This window comes from Alligator mississippiensis, chromosome 8, assembly GCF_030867095.1.
Source record: "Alligator mississippiensis isolate rAllMis1 chromosome 8, rAllMis1, whole genome shotgun sequence".
NCBI classification, from domain to species: Eukaryota; Metazoa; Chordata; order Crocodylia; family Alligatoridae; genus Alligator; species Alligator mississippiensis.
The window spans coordinates 36,416,492-36,430,840 of record NC_081831.1 but is presented as its reverse complement, the minus strand read 5'-3'; the positions used below and the strand labels follow the sequence as shown (position 1 = coordinate 36,430,840).

General features: G+C 52.1%; 1 protein-coding gene across 1 annotated transcript; it reads right to left on the bottom strand.

The window, feature by feature from the left end:
- Nucleotides 1-11,440: 11,440 nt before the first annotated feature.
- Nucleotides 11,441-14,184, bottom strand: LOC102561299 (40-kDa huntingtin-associated protein). Its single transcript, XM_006261444.4, has one exon. It carries the CDS (start codon nucleotides 14,167-14,169, stop codon nucleotides 13,114-13,116), a length of 1,056 nt encoding a protein of 351 aa, XP_006261506.4. The 5' UTR covers nucleotides 14,170-14,184; the 3' UTR covers nucleotides 11,441-13,113.
- Nucleotides 14,185-14,349: the final 165 nt, after the last annotated feature.

The following is a 14,349-nucleotide window of genomic DNA, read 5'->3' as shown; positions in this document are numbered from 1 at the left end:
TCGGACAAAATACTTCTTAGGCCACCCCAAATTTCCTGTCTATGCCGCTGGGGGATTGTCCCAAAGAACACTGACCACAGTCCTGCCTGGCCCAAAGCACGGTTTGGCCATGCCAGGCTGCCAACTAACAGCCCCCATGCCCAGCGTACTAAGTATAATGGCTTCAATAAGGAAGTGTATTTCAGGATAGGATTATGGCTAGAAATTCTGCTTGGGCCACTCCACAGCATAGCTCTGCGCCACGAGGAGACTCTACCAGATACATCTCATCAGAGACTTGCCTGGTCCAAAGCACGGTTTGGCCATGCCAGGCTGCCAACAGACAGCACCCCAGCCACTGTGCTAAGTATATGGATGCGAATAAGGAACTGGATTTTGGGCTGGGATTATACCCAGAAATCCTTCTTGAGCCACCCCATGCCATGCCTCTGTGGCACCGGGTTAGCTCTGTATTTGATGTGGGATATTATTTTACATATTAATTAGTACATATGCATAGCTAATGAAGTTCTCTTTAGGATGTGTAATTCATTAATAACAAGTTTTTATTGGATCTACATTAGCTTTGAAAAAGGAACTGGGAATAAGGAACTGGAAATAAGGAATAGGGCACTGGGAATAAGGAACCAACTTCAGCCTCATAGTAGACAAAGCTTTGGCTGGAATTATCTAGTTGGGGATGGTCCTGGCTTTGAGCAGGGGGTTGAACCAAATGGGACCTGCTGAGGTCCCTTTCAAACCTCATTTTCTGATTCTTTCAGGTCTAAGGAACAGTGAGGAAAGCAAAGATATTGAGGAAGCAAGCCTGTATGAGATGGGATGAGGCTAAAGTTCATAGATTCATAGATGTTAGGGTCGGAAGGGACCTCAATACTGCATCGAGTCCGACTCCCTGCATAGGCAGGAAAGTGTGCTGGGTTCACATGACCCCAGCTAGATTCCTATCTAACCTCCTCTTGAAGACCCCCAGGGTAGGGGAGAGCACCACCTCCCTTGGGAGCCCATTCCAGATTTTGGCCGCTCTGTGAAGAAGTTCTTCCTAATGTCCAGTCTAAATCTGCTGTCTGCTAGCTTATGGCCATTATTTCTTGTGACCCCCAGGGGTGCCTTGGTGAGCAGAGCCTCACCAATTCCCTTCTGTGCTCCCATGATGAATTTATAGGCAACCACAAGGTCGCCTCTCAACCTTCTCTTGCGGAGGCTGAAGAGGTCCAGGTGCCCTAGTCTCTCCTCATAGGGCTTGGCCTGCAAGCCCTTAACCATATGAGTGGTCCTGGACCCTCTCCAGGCTATCCACATCCCTCTCAAAGTGTGGTGCCCAAAACTGGACACAGTATTCCAACTGCAGTCTCACCAGTGCCTGATAGAGGGGAAGTATCAACTCCTTGGTTCTGTTTGTCATGCATCTGCTGATGCATGATAAAGTGCAGTTAGCTTTGCTGATAACTTTTGTCACACTGACTACTCATGCTCATCTTGGAGTCCAGCAGTCCACTAGGACTCCGAGATCTGTTTCCGTGCTGCCGAGCAGGTCATTTCCTAGGCAGTAGATGTGCTGGACATTTTTCCTCCCTAGGTGCAGCACTTTGTATTTCTCCTTGTAAAATTGCATTCTATTGTTTTCTGCCCATTTATCCAACCTGTCCAGGTCTGCCTGTAGTTGTTCCCTGCCCTCTGGTGTGTCCACTTCTCCCCAGTTTTGTATCATCCGCAAACTTGGACAGAGTGCACTTCACTCCCTCGCCCAAGTCACTGATGAAGACATTGAAGAGTATTGGTCCAAGGACCGAGCCTTGCGGACCCCACTGCCCATGTCTTTCCAGGTCGATACCGACCCATCCACCACTGCTCTGGGTACCACCCTCTAGCCAATTTGCCGCCCACCGGATTGTGTAATCATCCAAGTCTCAGCCTCTTAATTTGTTCACCAGCATGGGGTGGGATACCATATTGAAGCCCTTCCTGAAGTCCAAGTAAACGATGTCTACCCCTACTCCTGCATCCAGGTGTTTTGTAACCTGGTCATAAAAAGAGACTAGATTAGTCAGGCATGATCTACCTGCTACAAACCTGTACTGGTTTCCCCTCAGCATAATTTGTCCTGCTGGGCTCACACATATATAAGCCTTAATAATCTTTTCAAAGACTTTGCTAAGGATGGAGGTGAGACTGACTGGCCTGTAGTTGCTTGGATCCTCCTTCCTCCCCTTCTTGAAAATAGGGACCACATTGGCCCTTTTCCAGTCCTCCGGGACCTGGCCCATGTGCTACAAATGCTCAAATATTCTTGCCAGTGGCTGTGCAATGACATCAGCCAGTGCCTTCAGTACCCTTGGATGGAGCTCATCCAGGCCTGCTGACTTAAATGCATCCAGTCCTTCCAAGTGACACTGCATTATCTCAGGGTCAACGCTTGGTAGTCTGGTGCCCTGCTGTTGTCTCTCTACGATCGCAGTGTGAGACTTGTTTTGCCCCTCGTTTAGGACTGAAGCAAAGAACTCATTGAGTTCAGCCTTGTCCCCCCCATCTGTCACCAGTTGCTCTTGTCCATTCACTAGTGGTCCTATACTGCCCTGGGCCTTCTTTTTACTCCCTATATATCTGAAAAACAATTTTTTGTTATCCTTCTTGGGATGCCATCCTCAGCTCCATGGTAGCTTTGGCCTTTCTAACTGCCTCCCTACAACTGCGAGCTGAGGAGGTATACTTCTCTTTAGTAATTTCTCCCTGTTTCCACTGCTTATATGCCCCTCTTTTTGCCCTTAGGCTGCTCTGGATTTCTCTCGTCAGCCAAGGAAGCCTCTTGGCCCCTTTCCCCCTTATTGGGATTGTTTCCCTCTGTGCCTGAAGGATCACTTCCTTAAGGCATAGCCACCCTTCCTGGGCTCCCATCTTGCCAAATCTCTTACTCTGCAGTGTGTCATTGACTAAACCCCTGAGCTTGCTGAAGTCAGCCTTCCTACAGTGTAGCACTTCCACCCTATTAGTTACCTTTTGTCGCTGCCAAGAGCCGCGGCACGGGGTTCGGGGCCTTAGGAGCCCTAGTCGGCGGGCGGGTACTTGTGATGCTTGGAGTGGAATCAGGTACTCAAGTGTTTTGATTGAACAAAAAAGATTGTTTACTTACACTGCTCGTACAGTGCAGGCCAGAAGCTTGCTTCGATTACGGTTGTAAACAAAACTTGGGTCGGGCAGAAATTATAAAGTTCATTTAGTTGGTCTGCAGAAGTGTTCGGGGTGTTCGGGCCGGCAGTTGTCTTACGTCTCGGGTGGGGGTGTGCTAGGCCCCCTTGGGTCGGTGACGGGGAGTCCTTAGTGGTTGATCAGGCCACTAAGTTCGCTCTGAAACACGCGTGGAGTTTGCTAGGCTCCACAGTGTACTCAGTTCTCCACGAGGTGTGTGTGGAATTTTCTCCAACTTGGGCGGAAACTGCTTCAACCTCTTATACGGCTAGCAAGCCAATCGCTAGTTGCCACGTAGGAATAATTTAAAACTGGCCAATAATAATGTGAATTTGCATATGAGTGGCAGGAACTTTTTCTAAACTGTAATTTTCCACTACTGTAGCATTTGGTTACTGGGTTCAGGCATAGCAGAATTTTCCTCCATGACCTAGTTACTGCCACCAGAATGATTGATAGCAAAACTATGCCATATGTATCCAACCCATGGAATTTCTCCTCTGGGCTATACCAATTCTCCTCTGGGCTATACCAATTCTCCTATGGGCTATAGGCATCTAATTAATGGGTTCTGACACCTTTCCCACTCTATACCTTATGATGAATTCTATTATTTGGTGGTCACTGGTCCCCAGGTGACCACTGATCTGTAGGTCCCTTACCATGTCATCCCCTGTTGCCAATACCAGGTCCAGCAAGGCATTCTCCCTATGGTACCATGCACCTCCTGCATCAGGTGGAGGTCCTGTACACAGGATAGGAACCTGCATGAATGGTGGGAATTTTGCTGTCTGCGTCTTTCAGCAGATGTCAGGGTAGTCCCCCATGACTACCTCCCTAGTCTTTATGGTCTCCAAGAGCTGCCTAAGGAGTTCCAAATCTAGTACTTCTCCTTGGTGTGGGGGTCTGTAGCAGGCCTCTACCACCAAATCCCTTTCCCCTTGACCTCCATGTATCCTAACCCACAGTCCTTCTACTTGCTCCTCCTCCAATTCCATTTCGATAAGGGTCGATGTATAACACTCCTTGACATACAGCGCAACCCCTCCCCCTCTCCTCCCCACTCTATCCTTTCTGTACAGCTTATAGCCCTCAATGTGTACCGCCCAGTCGTGGGTAGCACCCCACCAGGTTTCTGTTAACCCCACTAAGTTGTGTTTTCTGCAAGCAGGAGTGCTAGTTCATCCTGCTTGTTCCCCATGCTCCTAGCATTAGTGTATAGGCACTTGAGCCCTGTGACTGGCGCCTTTGTTGCCCCCCGGCTCTGATGCCCAATGGACCCCTTATTGCTTACCTGCTTATTGCTTACCTGTGCTGTACTGCTGGACATCCCATGGATTGCAGGTTCCCCTTCTGCCTCCCCATCCCCCATCTGAGCTAGTTTAAAGCCCAACGTAGGAGATCACCCAACCTGTTGGAGAAAAGACTTTTACCTTTTGCTGAGAGGTGAAGTCCATCGCGTTCCAGGAAGTCCCTTGCCAGGAAGTGTGGGTCATGGTCCAGGAAGCCAAATCCTGCACGATGGCACCAACTCCTGAGCCACAGGTTGACCTCTCTGATGCAGGCGCTGTGATGCCTACTGCAACCTCTGACCAAGAGAATGGATGAGAAGACCACCTGCACCCCCGTCTCCCTAAGCCTGGCCCCAGAGCCCTGTAGTCACCCATGACACAGTCAGGACTACTCCTGGCTGCGTCATTGGTTCCCACACGGATGAGGACCATGGGATAGTAGTCCGAGGGCTGGATCAGGTCAGGAATCCTTGTCGTGACATCCTGGATCTTGGCCCCTGGCAGGCAACACACCTCACGCGCCATGGTTCCTTACTCCCAATTTGAAACAACTCCAGCCTCACTGAGATGGGCAGGGGCTATATGGTTTCTCTGCTAGAAAATGTCCTCTCAGAACAGTAACCAGCAGCTTTGTCTTCTCAGGACAGCAGAGGTATTTCTAGCACCTTCAGATTTGCTGTATGAGCATGACGCCAGAAATTTGGGGGAGGGTGAAAAGCAAATAGGAAAGTGCATGTAAAATGATAAATAATTTTTCAAGATTTGGACATCAGTGCAGGCTTTGGTTTGAACAAAGGAACTCTTTAAGTGTCTGTTTCCCATGTTCAGGCCACACACGACTGCATGCACTCCCCTGCCCCACAAGCTCCCTCCACCCACCCACACTCTCTTTTCTCCACCCCCCCGCACACTCTATTTTCTCCACCCCTTGGCAGATCCAGGATTTCCAAAAGGGCAGCAGCAAGCAGCACTGCAGGGGTGTTGCACCCCAGCCTCCTCCCTCACCCCCAACTACTGGCAAGTCCTGGACACTTCTCACCCCTTTTTGCTGTGCTGGGTGTGTCACTACATTCCTCCTCACAGATACTCTGTGCGACCTGAGAAGGAATACCTTGCATTCAAAAGCTTGTCTATATCACAACTACATAATTGGTCCAATAAAAGATATCACCCTAAGAATCCTGGCCTCTCTGATCCCAGAAGCAAATCAGTCTGAATCAATGTGAGGAATACAGACTGAGGGACAGTTTCAATTCCAGTAATCACACCCAATGCTGGCAATCCCAAGAAAGAACAGTGGTAACAGGTGATAACTCAGTTTCCCTGTTCCCTACTCAATTGGCCAAAAGATCATTATCTAAGAAAAATAAGCAAAAGAAGGAATACAGAAAATTGAGCTGGAACCCCCACACAAAGGCATATGTTTGGGAGTCTGGAACTTGCTTTGAAACACAAAAAAGATGGATTCTAAGGGGCCTGAATCCTCACCACCCCAGAGCAAGTATGTCTATGTATTTCCTGCTGTGTGGCTGCCCTGGGCAGGAACAAGGGCTGGGATCATAATACCCCAGCCACATACCTATCCAACCTCCTCTTGAAGACCCCCAAGGTAGGGGAGAGCACCACCTCCCTTGGGAGCCCATTCCAGAGCCTGGCAGCCCTACCCTTCAAGTAATGCCTCCTGATATCAAGCCTGAACCTGCTCTCAATCAATTTGCGGTCGTTATTCCTAGTAACCCCGTGTGGTGCCTGGGGGAAACAGAGCCTCACCTATTTTCCGCTAGTCCTCTTGTGCAGTCTGAATAGATTCAGGCCATTTAGTCTATCTTCGTAGGGCCTGGCCTGCTACCCCCTGACCACGCGAGTGGCCCACCCCTGGACCCTCCCAATGCCACATCCCTCTTGAAGTGCAGCGCCCAGAACTGGATGCACTACTCCGACTGCGGCCTGCCCAGCGCCGCATAGAGGGGAAGGATCACCTCCCTGGACCTGCTTGTGATGCATCTGTAGATGCACAAGGTGCGGTTTTGCCTTACTGTCCGCTACCTAGCATTGGTGGCTCATGTCCATTCTGGAGTCAACGACTCCAAAATCCCTTTCAGCCACTGGGTTGTTGAGAAGGGTGTTCCCCAGCCTATGGGTATGTTGCAGATTCCTTCTCCCTAGATGCAGCACCTTGCACTTGTCTGCATTGAATTCCATTCTATTCTCATCCGCCCATCTCTGTAACTTGTCTAGATCTAGTTGGAATCTGTCCCTCCCCTCCAATGTGCCCACTTCTCCCTACATCTTTGTGTCATCAGCAAATTTGAACAGTGTGCTTTCCATGCCCACCTCCAAGTCACTGATAAAGATGTTGAATAGCACAGGTCCGAGGACCAAGCCCTGGGAAACTCCACTGCCCACATCCCTCCAGGTCAAAAACGACCCATCCACTACCACTCCCTGGGTGTGACCATCAAGCCAATTTGCCACCCATCTGACTGTGTAGGCATCAGTGCCGCAGTCACCTAGTTTTTTTATGAGCATGGGGTGAGAAACAGCAAAGGCCTTCTTGAACTCCAGGTAGACGACATCCACCTCAATGCCCGCAGCCAAGGACTTTGGAGGATGAGCTCCATCCAAGGGTACTGAAGGCACTGGCTGACATCATTGCACAGCCACTGGCGGGAATATTTGAACGCTCATGGCGCACGGGCCAAGTCCCGGAGGACTGGAAAAGGGCCAATGTGGTCCCCATTTTCAAGAAGGGGAGGAAAGAGGACCCGGGCAACTATAGGCCAGTCAGTCTCACCTCCATCCCAGGCAAAGTCTTTGAAAAAATTATCAAGGCTCACATTTGTGAGAGCCTGGCAGGACAAATTATGCTGAGGGGAAACCAGCACGGATTCGTAGAAGGGAGATCATGCCTGACTAATCTAGTCTCTTTTTATGACCAGGTTACGAAACACCTGGACACAGGAGGAGGGGTGGATGTCGTATACTTAGACTTCAGGAAGGCCTTCGATACGGTATCCCACCCCATACTGGTGAACAAGTTAAGAGGCTGTGACTTGGATGACTACACAGTCCGGTGGGTGGCGAATTGGCTAGAGGGTCGCACCCAGAGAGTCGTGGTGGATGGGTCGGTTTCGACCTGGAAGGGTGTGGGCAGTGGGGTCTCGCAGGGCTCGGTCCTTGGACCGATACTCTTTAATGTCTTCATCAGCGACTTGGACGAGGGAGTGAAGTGTACTCTGTCCAAGTTTGCGGATGACACAAAGCTATGGGGAGAAGTGGACACACCGGAGGGCAGGGAACAGCTGCAAGCAGACCTGGACAGGTTGGACAAGTGGGCAGAAAACAACAGAATGCAGTTCAACAAGGAGAAATGCAAAGTGCTGCACCTAGGGAGGAAAAACGTCCAGCACACCTACTGCCTAGGAAATGACCTACTGGGTGGCACAGAGGTGGAAAGGGATCTTGGAGTCCTAGTGGACTCCAAGATGAACATGAGTCGGCAGTGTGACGAAGCCATCAGAAAAGCCAATGGCACTTTATCGTGCATCAGCAGATGCATGACGAATAGATCCAAAGAGGTGATACTTCCCCTCTATCTGGCGCTGGTCAGACCGCAGTTGGAGTACTGCGTCCAATTCTGGGCACCGCACTTCAAGAGGGATGTGGATAACCTGGAGAGGGTCCAGAGAAGGGCCACTCGTATGGTTAAGGGCTTGCAGACCAAGCCCTATGAGGAGAGACTGGGGCACCTGGACCTCTTCAGCCTCCGCAAGAGAAGGTTGAGAGGCGACCTTGTGGCTGCCTATAAGTTCATCATGGGGGCACAGAAGGGAATTGGTGAGGTTTTATTCACCAAGGCACCCCTGGGGGTTACAAGAAATAATGGCCACAAGCTAGCAGAGAGCAGATTTAGACTGGACATTAGGAAGAACTTCTTCACAGTTAGAGTGGCCAAGGTCTGGAATGGGCTCCCTAGGGAGGTGGTACTCTCCCCTACTCTGGGGGTCTTCAAGAGGAGGTTAGATAAGTATCTAGCTGGGGTCATCTAAACCCAGCACTCTTTCCTGCCTATGCAGGGGGTCAGACTTGATGATCTATTGAGGTCCCTTCCGACCCTAACATCTATGAATCTATGACTTTGTGATTTTTAATAATATGCCAATAAGTCTGTGTATAGTTCAGAGTGTCACAACCCAAAGTTGTGAGTTTTTGTTTGTGTGCGCTTCGGCAACGCTAAATTGTGTTCCTGCTAAAATTACAGCTTGCTTGCACGGCGGAGTTCTCTGCTGCGGGAGAGAACTCCGGTGCAACGGGGAATTTCCCACCAAATTTGCAGCTTCTTTGCATGGTGCATTTCTTTTGCATCTTGGAGATGCACGGTGCAAAGGAGTTCCCGCCATTTGCATTCAGATTCGCGCCACATTATTGGCCAAATCTGAGTAAAGGCATACGTGGTGGCTAGCTATTGGCTTGCTAGCCGTACAAAAGGCTTGGGTCGTTTCCGCCCAAGTCGGAGAGAGAGGAAACCTGGAAAGAGAGAAAACTCGCCAAGAGGAGGAGGAGACTTCGCGCTGCGTGAAGATCTCTAAGCGATGTGGACCCTTACGGACCCAATGCGCCTCTCTTAAGCAGGCAACAGAGGTCTAAATAGCCTTTGGCCTCTCCCCGTCGCCGAGCGCAATCCTAGATGTATCCCTATCCTATAAACCCAAGCCGGATCCTCGGAGCCTTAACAACTCCGTGGTAGAGGGAACCGAACCAAGCCCGCGGAGCTTTAATAACTCTGGGGAAGATTAGTGCCGTACGAACCCACGGAGATTCAGCCACTCCGGAGGGAACCGAACCCACGGAGCCTCGACAACTCCGGGGAAAATAGCTGACTTGTCGTAATTCTCCAACGGGGATTTAAGCGGAGCTGTGCCTGGAAAGCTATCCAGCCTACACCACTACCATCTTTTGGTGTAAGTAAACAATCTTTTAATCAACCACTATGCCTCCGTAATCAATTCTAGCTCGCCGCGGTCTTCTCCGGCCCCGCGTGCCCGGGCTGCTGGCCACAGCCCGCGTGCACAAAGACGGGCCCTGGCTCGCCCCCAATCGGCCCGCACGCAGAGGAACCTTCTTTGGCTTCTCTCATACTTCTCTGGATAAAATAAAAACCCCCGAGTCATCCTGGGCATAACACCAGTACAGGCAAACCATGCTGCAGGAATCTCCAGACTTTTGAAGTTCCCCAAAAAATTCACACCACACTCATAGGCTCACCAGTGTTACCCTCACTAGCAATACTCGCTAGCACCATGACGGAAAGAGACTTGGGGGTCATGACTGACCACAAGATGAACATGAGCCACCAATGCGATGCCACAGCCAGCAAAGCAAACAAAACTATGGCTTGCATCTTCCAATGCATCTCAAGCAAGACCCAGGAAGTCATCCTCCTACTTTACTCAGCCTTGGTGAGACCACAGCTGGAATATTGTGTCCAGTTGTAGGCTCTGCAATGCAGAAAGGATGTGGAAAGCTTGAGGGTCCAGAGGACAGCCATGCGCATGATTAAAGGACAAGAGAGCAGGCCTTATGAGGACAGGCTGAGACATGGGTCTCTTCAGCCTGGAAGGGCATAGGCTCAGGGGTGACTTGGTGGTAGCCTATAAGTACATAAGGGGTGTGCATCAGGAACTGGGAGAAGAACTGTTCACCAGGGCACTAGGGCTGTGCGAAGCTTTGGGTGCCGATTCGATGCAGAGAACATTCGGCCCGATTCAGTGGCTGAATCTCAAATCTGAATCAAATCAGGGGACCTCCGGTCCAGATTGATTCAAAGCTCTCCAAATCTTTGATGATTCGAGCAGTCCCCACTTGCTGCAGCAGGGAGCTGGAGCCAGACTCGGAGCTGGTAAGTTGGGGGCGGGGGGGCTGGAGAAGGGGACCCCTACTAGGCCCCATCCCCTGCCTGCTCCCCCAGCCCCCCCATTGCTGCCCCACCTGGGCCAGCTCCCAGTGCTATAAAAAAAGCCCCTACTCACCAGGTGCTGCCAGGTAGGGGGCCATCCCCGCTGCCCCTGAGTGAGGAGCTCTGCATAAGCCCCCTAAAACCTGCCCCCACTGTCCCAGCCCCCTCCCATGACTGCCCTGCCTGCCCCAGCAGCCCTTTAAGAACATCCCCCTACCCAGCAGGACTCACCAGCTCCTCCAATGGCCTCGGGACTTTGAGGGGGCTTATGGAAGAACCCCCCATAGGGCAGTGTGGATCACCTTCCGCTGGACAGGGACTGGTGAGCCCATGTTTTTCTAAAGGACCAGAGCTCCGGCGGGCAGGGCAGCCATTGCCAGGCTGGGAAAGCGGGTAGGGGATAGGGCCTGCATGATTCAGAGAGTTGGACGAATTGATTCGGGACAGATTCAAATCACCAGATCAAATCACTGTCTCCCAAATCCAAAGCAAATACTAGTCGCTTAGCACAGGCCTACAGGGCACCCCAAGGGAAGACAGACCTTAACAGTCTCAAACTCCTGGAAGTCTATTTTAGGCTACACCTAAGGAAAAACTTCTTTGCTGTCTGAGCCCCCAGAGCCTGGAATAGACTCCCGCCAGAGGTGGTACAAGCACATACTTGATACTTTAAAAAAAAACAACACTTGGATACCTATCTTGTTAGGATCATTTGACCTCTGCTGGCTTCCTGCCCCTTGGGCTGGACCCAATGATCTTGCAAGGTCCCTTCCAGCCCTAATGTCTATGAAAGTACCAAAGAACCCCACCCACCAAACCCTTCCCATCATTGTTCAGGGGTACGCCCCTCCCCTTCCCCCACTGCTGCTTTCCCCACTGTCCCAGGGATGGAGGAAGCTCTGGAGTAGTTGATGCCTGGATGCACGCTCCCCACTGCTGTTGCTCTTGCTTTCTCCAGCTGCTTCCCCAACCCAGAAGGCAAGCAGGGGAAGGGAGGCACTGTGCTGAGTACAGAGAAGAAAGATGATTTTTACTTACGTTGAGGGCTTACAGTCCTGCAGTGCAATCCAGCCCAGCCCAAAAGGAGGGTGCAGCCAGACCATTACACCCCTCATGGATTTGTCCCTACAGCTATCCAACTGTTCTGGCATTTTAAAACAAAGTCACAAAACATTAAAACTAATCCAAATTCATGTGCTATAAAAGAAGGGCCATTTCAGGGACTTAATTTTGTCCTCCATTATGAAGGCAAAAGGTTTTTTGGTTGACACAAGAGCATTCTTGTATACCATGGCACTCCTTCTCACTTACAATTACATATATTAAAGTTAACTGTGACATACAAATGCAGTACCTAACAGCACTACAGAGTTATGCACTGCATAAATGCAGATGCATCTGTTGGACAATACTATCAGAAGCAAAATTCATAGATTGTTAGGGGCTGGAAGGGACCTTGCAGATCATCGGGTCCAGCCCCCAAAGAGAACATGCACATGTCCACGTTGCTTCGGCTGTAGCTTGCACTTTTCCCCACTGTAAGCTTCTAAACCATCTTTGTGCCCAATATTACTAGAGAGCTGCTTACAGAACCATACAGAATGCTTTTTTTGTATTTAGAGTGCTTTCTGTAGTATTGTAGTAACAGAGCAAGGGACAGATCCAATAGTTAAGATGACAGGACAAGTTCAGGCAAGATTCCAGCACTAAACTAAACTGGAACAGAGGAGAAAAAGCACTATCATCAACATGTCACTTCTGTTTTTCAAGTTACCACTTTAAATACATATGTGAATTGGCTGGTACAAGGAATATTCTAATTTTTAAAATGTACACAAAATGCACCAGTCATTACACCTTGGATTTTAAACTAGAACAGGCTCTGGCTTTTTTGCAGGCTGTTGGGAAAATGAGTGTAGCTATTTATCCAGAAGACATAGCAAGCAAGTCCAGACCATCACTGCTGTGCTCTGTGCTAGGTCATATTATACAGTGGCAGGAGTCTCCAATTTTCCCCTGAGCTGTAGGGGGAAAGCAGAATTATTCTTCAGTGGGGATGAAGGGAGAGTCTTAGGGCCAGAAGTAGGAGAGGAAAAATTAGCTTGTGCAAATTCATAGTCCTCTAAACATGGGAATTGTCCCTTGTGACACCAAACCACTCTCCTCTATACACGGAGGATGACAGTGGGAGGTGGGAAAGAGTCAGCTGCAGTGGGATACAGAAGCCCACAGCAAGTGGTAGGAGGAGGAGGGTGAAATAAGTTGCAATGCTGATGGTAGTTCTCAACAGGGACTAGATAGGAGGTCAGGATTGGTGACAAAAGATTATTCCTAGTAGCAGTGAGGAGGCTGAGCTCTGCTCTAGGTGGCATACAAGTTTGTTTCGCTGGTGATGCCAGGTAGGTTTTGGCTTTTGTGAAATTAGCAGCAGCAGCTCAGTTCAAGCAAACCCAGTGTCTGTGGAAGCACCAAGTCACTGTCACAGAGTGAGCACGAGTGTATCACTGTCAAAGAGCAAGCAAGCAGGAGTGACATCAATGCCAGGGTGGGCGAGGCCCAAGGAGCGCTGAATCCCAGGACAGCAGCAGCAGCGGGCTGACACTCATCCCCTTGCTTCCCACCTCCACATGAAGGTGGCAGCAGTTGAACAAAGCTGGTCCACTGCATGAAGGCAGAGGGGACTCAGACTCCCTGCCCGGAGGGACTGATCATCTCCTGCAGCACCAGGTGCAGCAAGTGGTTCTGCTCGGGGCTGAGAAGTGGCCAGAGCTCAGCCTGCAACACCTTGAGTGCCTCGAGGTCCTTCTCCTGGCAGGCCATAACAGCTGACTGGAGCAGAAGAAAGAGGCCAGGGGGCAGGTAGGCAGCTTGGGGCAGCTGCCCAGCACCTACCCCAGCCCCACTCTCAAAGGCCTCCCAGCAGTACTTCTCCAGGGTGCGAGCGTGCTCCGGCAGCAGCTTGGGTGGCGGCGGCTGAAGCAGCAGCAGCAGCAGCACGCGGGACACCTCACAGTGCACCAGCACTTCTAGGAAGGCACCGCTGGGCGGGCTGGGCCCGGCCTGGGCCAGCAGCTGCGCCTGGGTGAGCACAGCCAGGGCGCCATCATGGTCACGGCTCAGCAGCAAGCAGGAGGCCAGCTCGCCCAGGCAGCGCAGCGCCTCCAGGGGCAGCTGGGCGGCCGCCAGCAGCTCGACAGCACGCTGGAAGTGTGGGGCAGCCTGGCCCGGCTGCCCCATGTCGCGCAGCACCGAGCCCAGCTCCAGGCACAGCCCGGCCGCCAGTGCCGGCTGCCCCAGCTCCAGGTGCAGGCGCGCGGCGAAGGCGAAGCAGCTCTGCGCCGCCTGCAGGTGCTCGCCGAAGCCGCCGCTCAGCCCCAGGCGCTGCCGCACGTCGCGCTCCTGGCGCAGGAAGAGCCGCGCCGCCTCGGTCAGCGCCTGCGCCTCGCCCGGGCCGTGGAAGAGGCTCTGGGCGCAGCGCGCCACGGCCAGTTGGCACCAGGCGGCGTAGGGCAGGCTCTCCTGCGCGCGCAGCTCCCGCGCCAGCGCCGCGAACTGCTCCGCCGCCTCCGACACGTTGGGCTTGCGCAGGAACCTCTTGCGCAGCTTGGCCGACACCAGCCGGTAGCGCGCCAGGAAGTCGCCGTCCCAGCCCCCGCCGCCGGGGCCGCCGCCCGCTGCCGCCGCCGCCGCGCCCGCCCCCGCGGGCCCCGCGCCGCTGCCGCCCGCCGACAGCATCATCGCCGCCGCCACCGCCACCGCCTCCGCCACCGCACGGAAGTGACGACACGGGCGCGCCGGCTATTGAGGGGCGCGGAAGGGGCGAGGCCACAGGAACTGTCTCGTAACGGGAGGAAGGGGCGGGGCTTGGCCGTGGGGGCGGGAGCAGAGTTGGTGGCTCGCTCACTAGCGCAGGGGGCG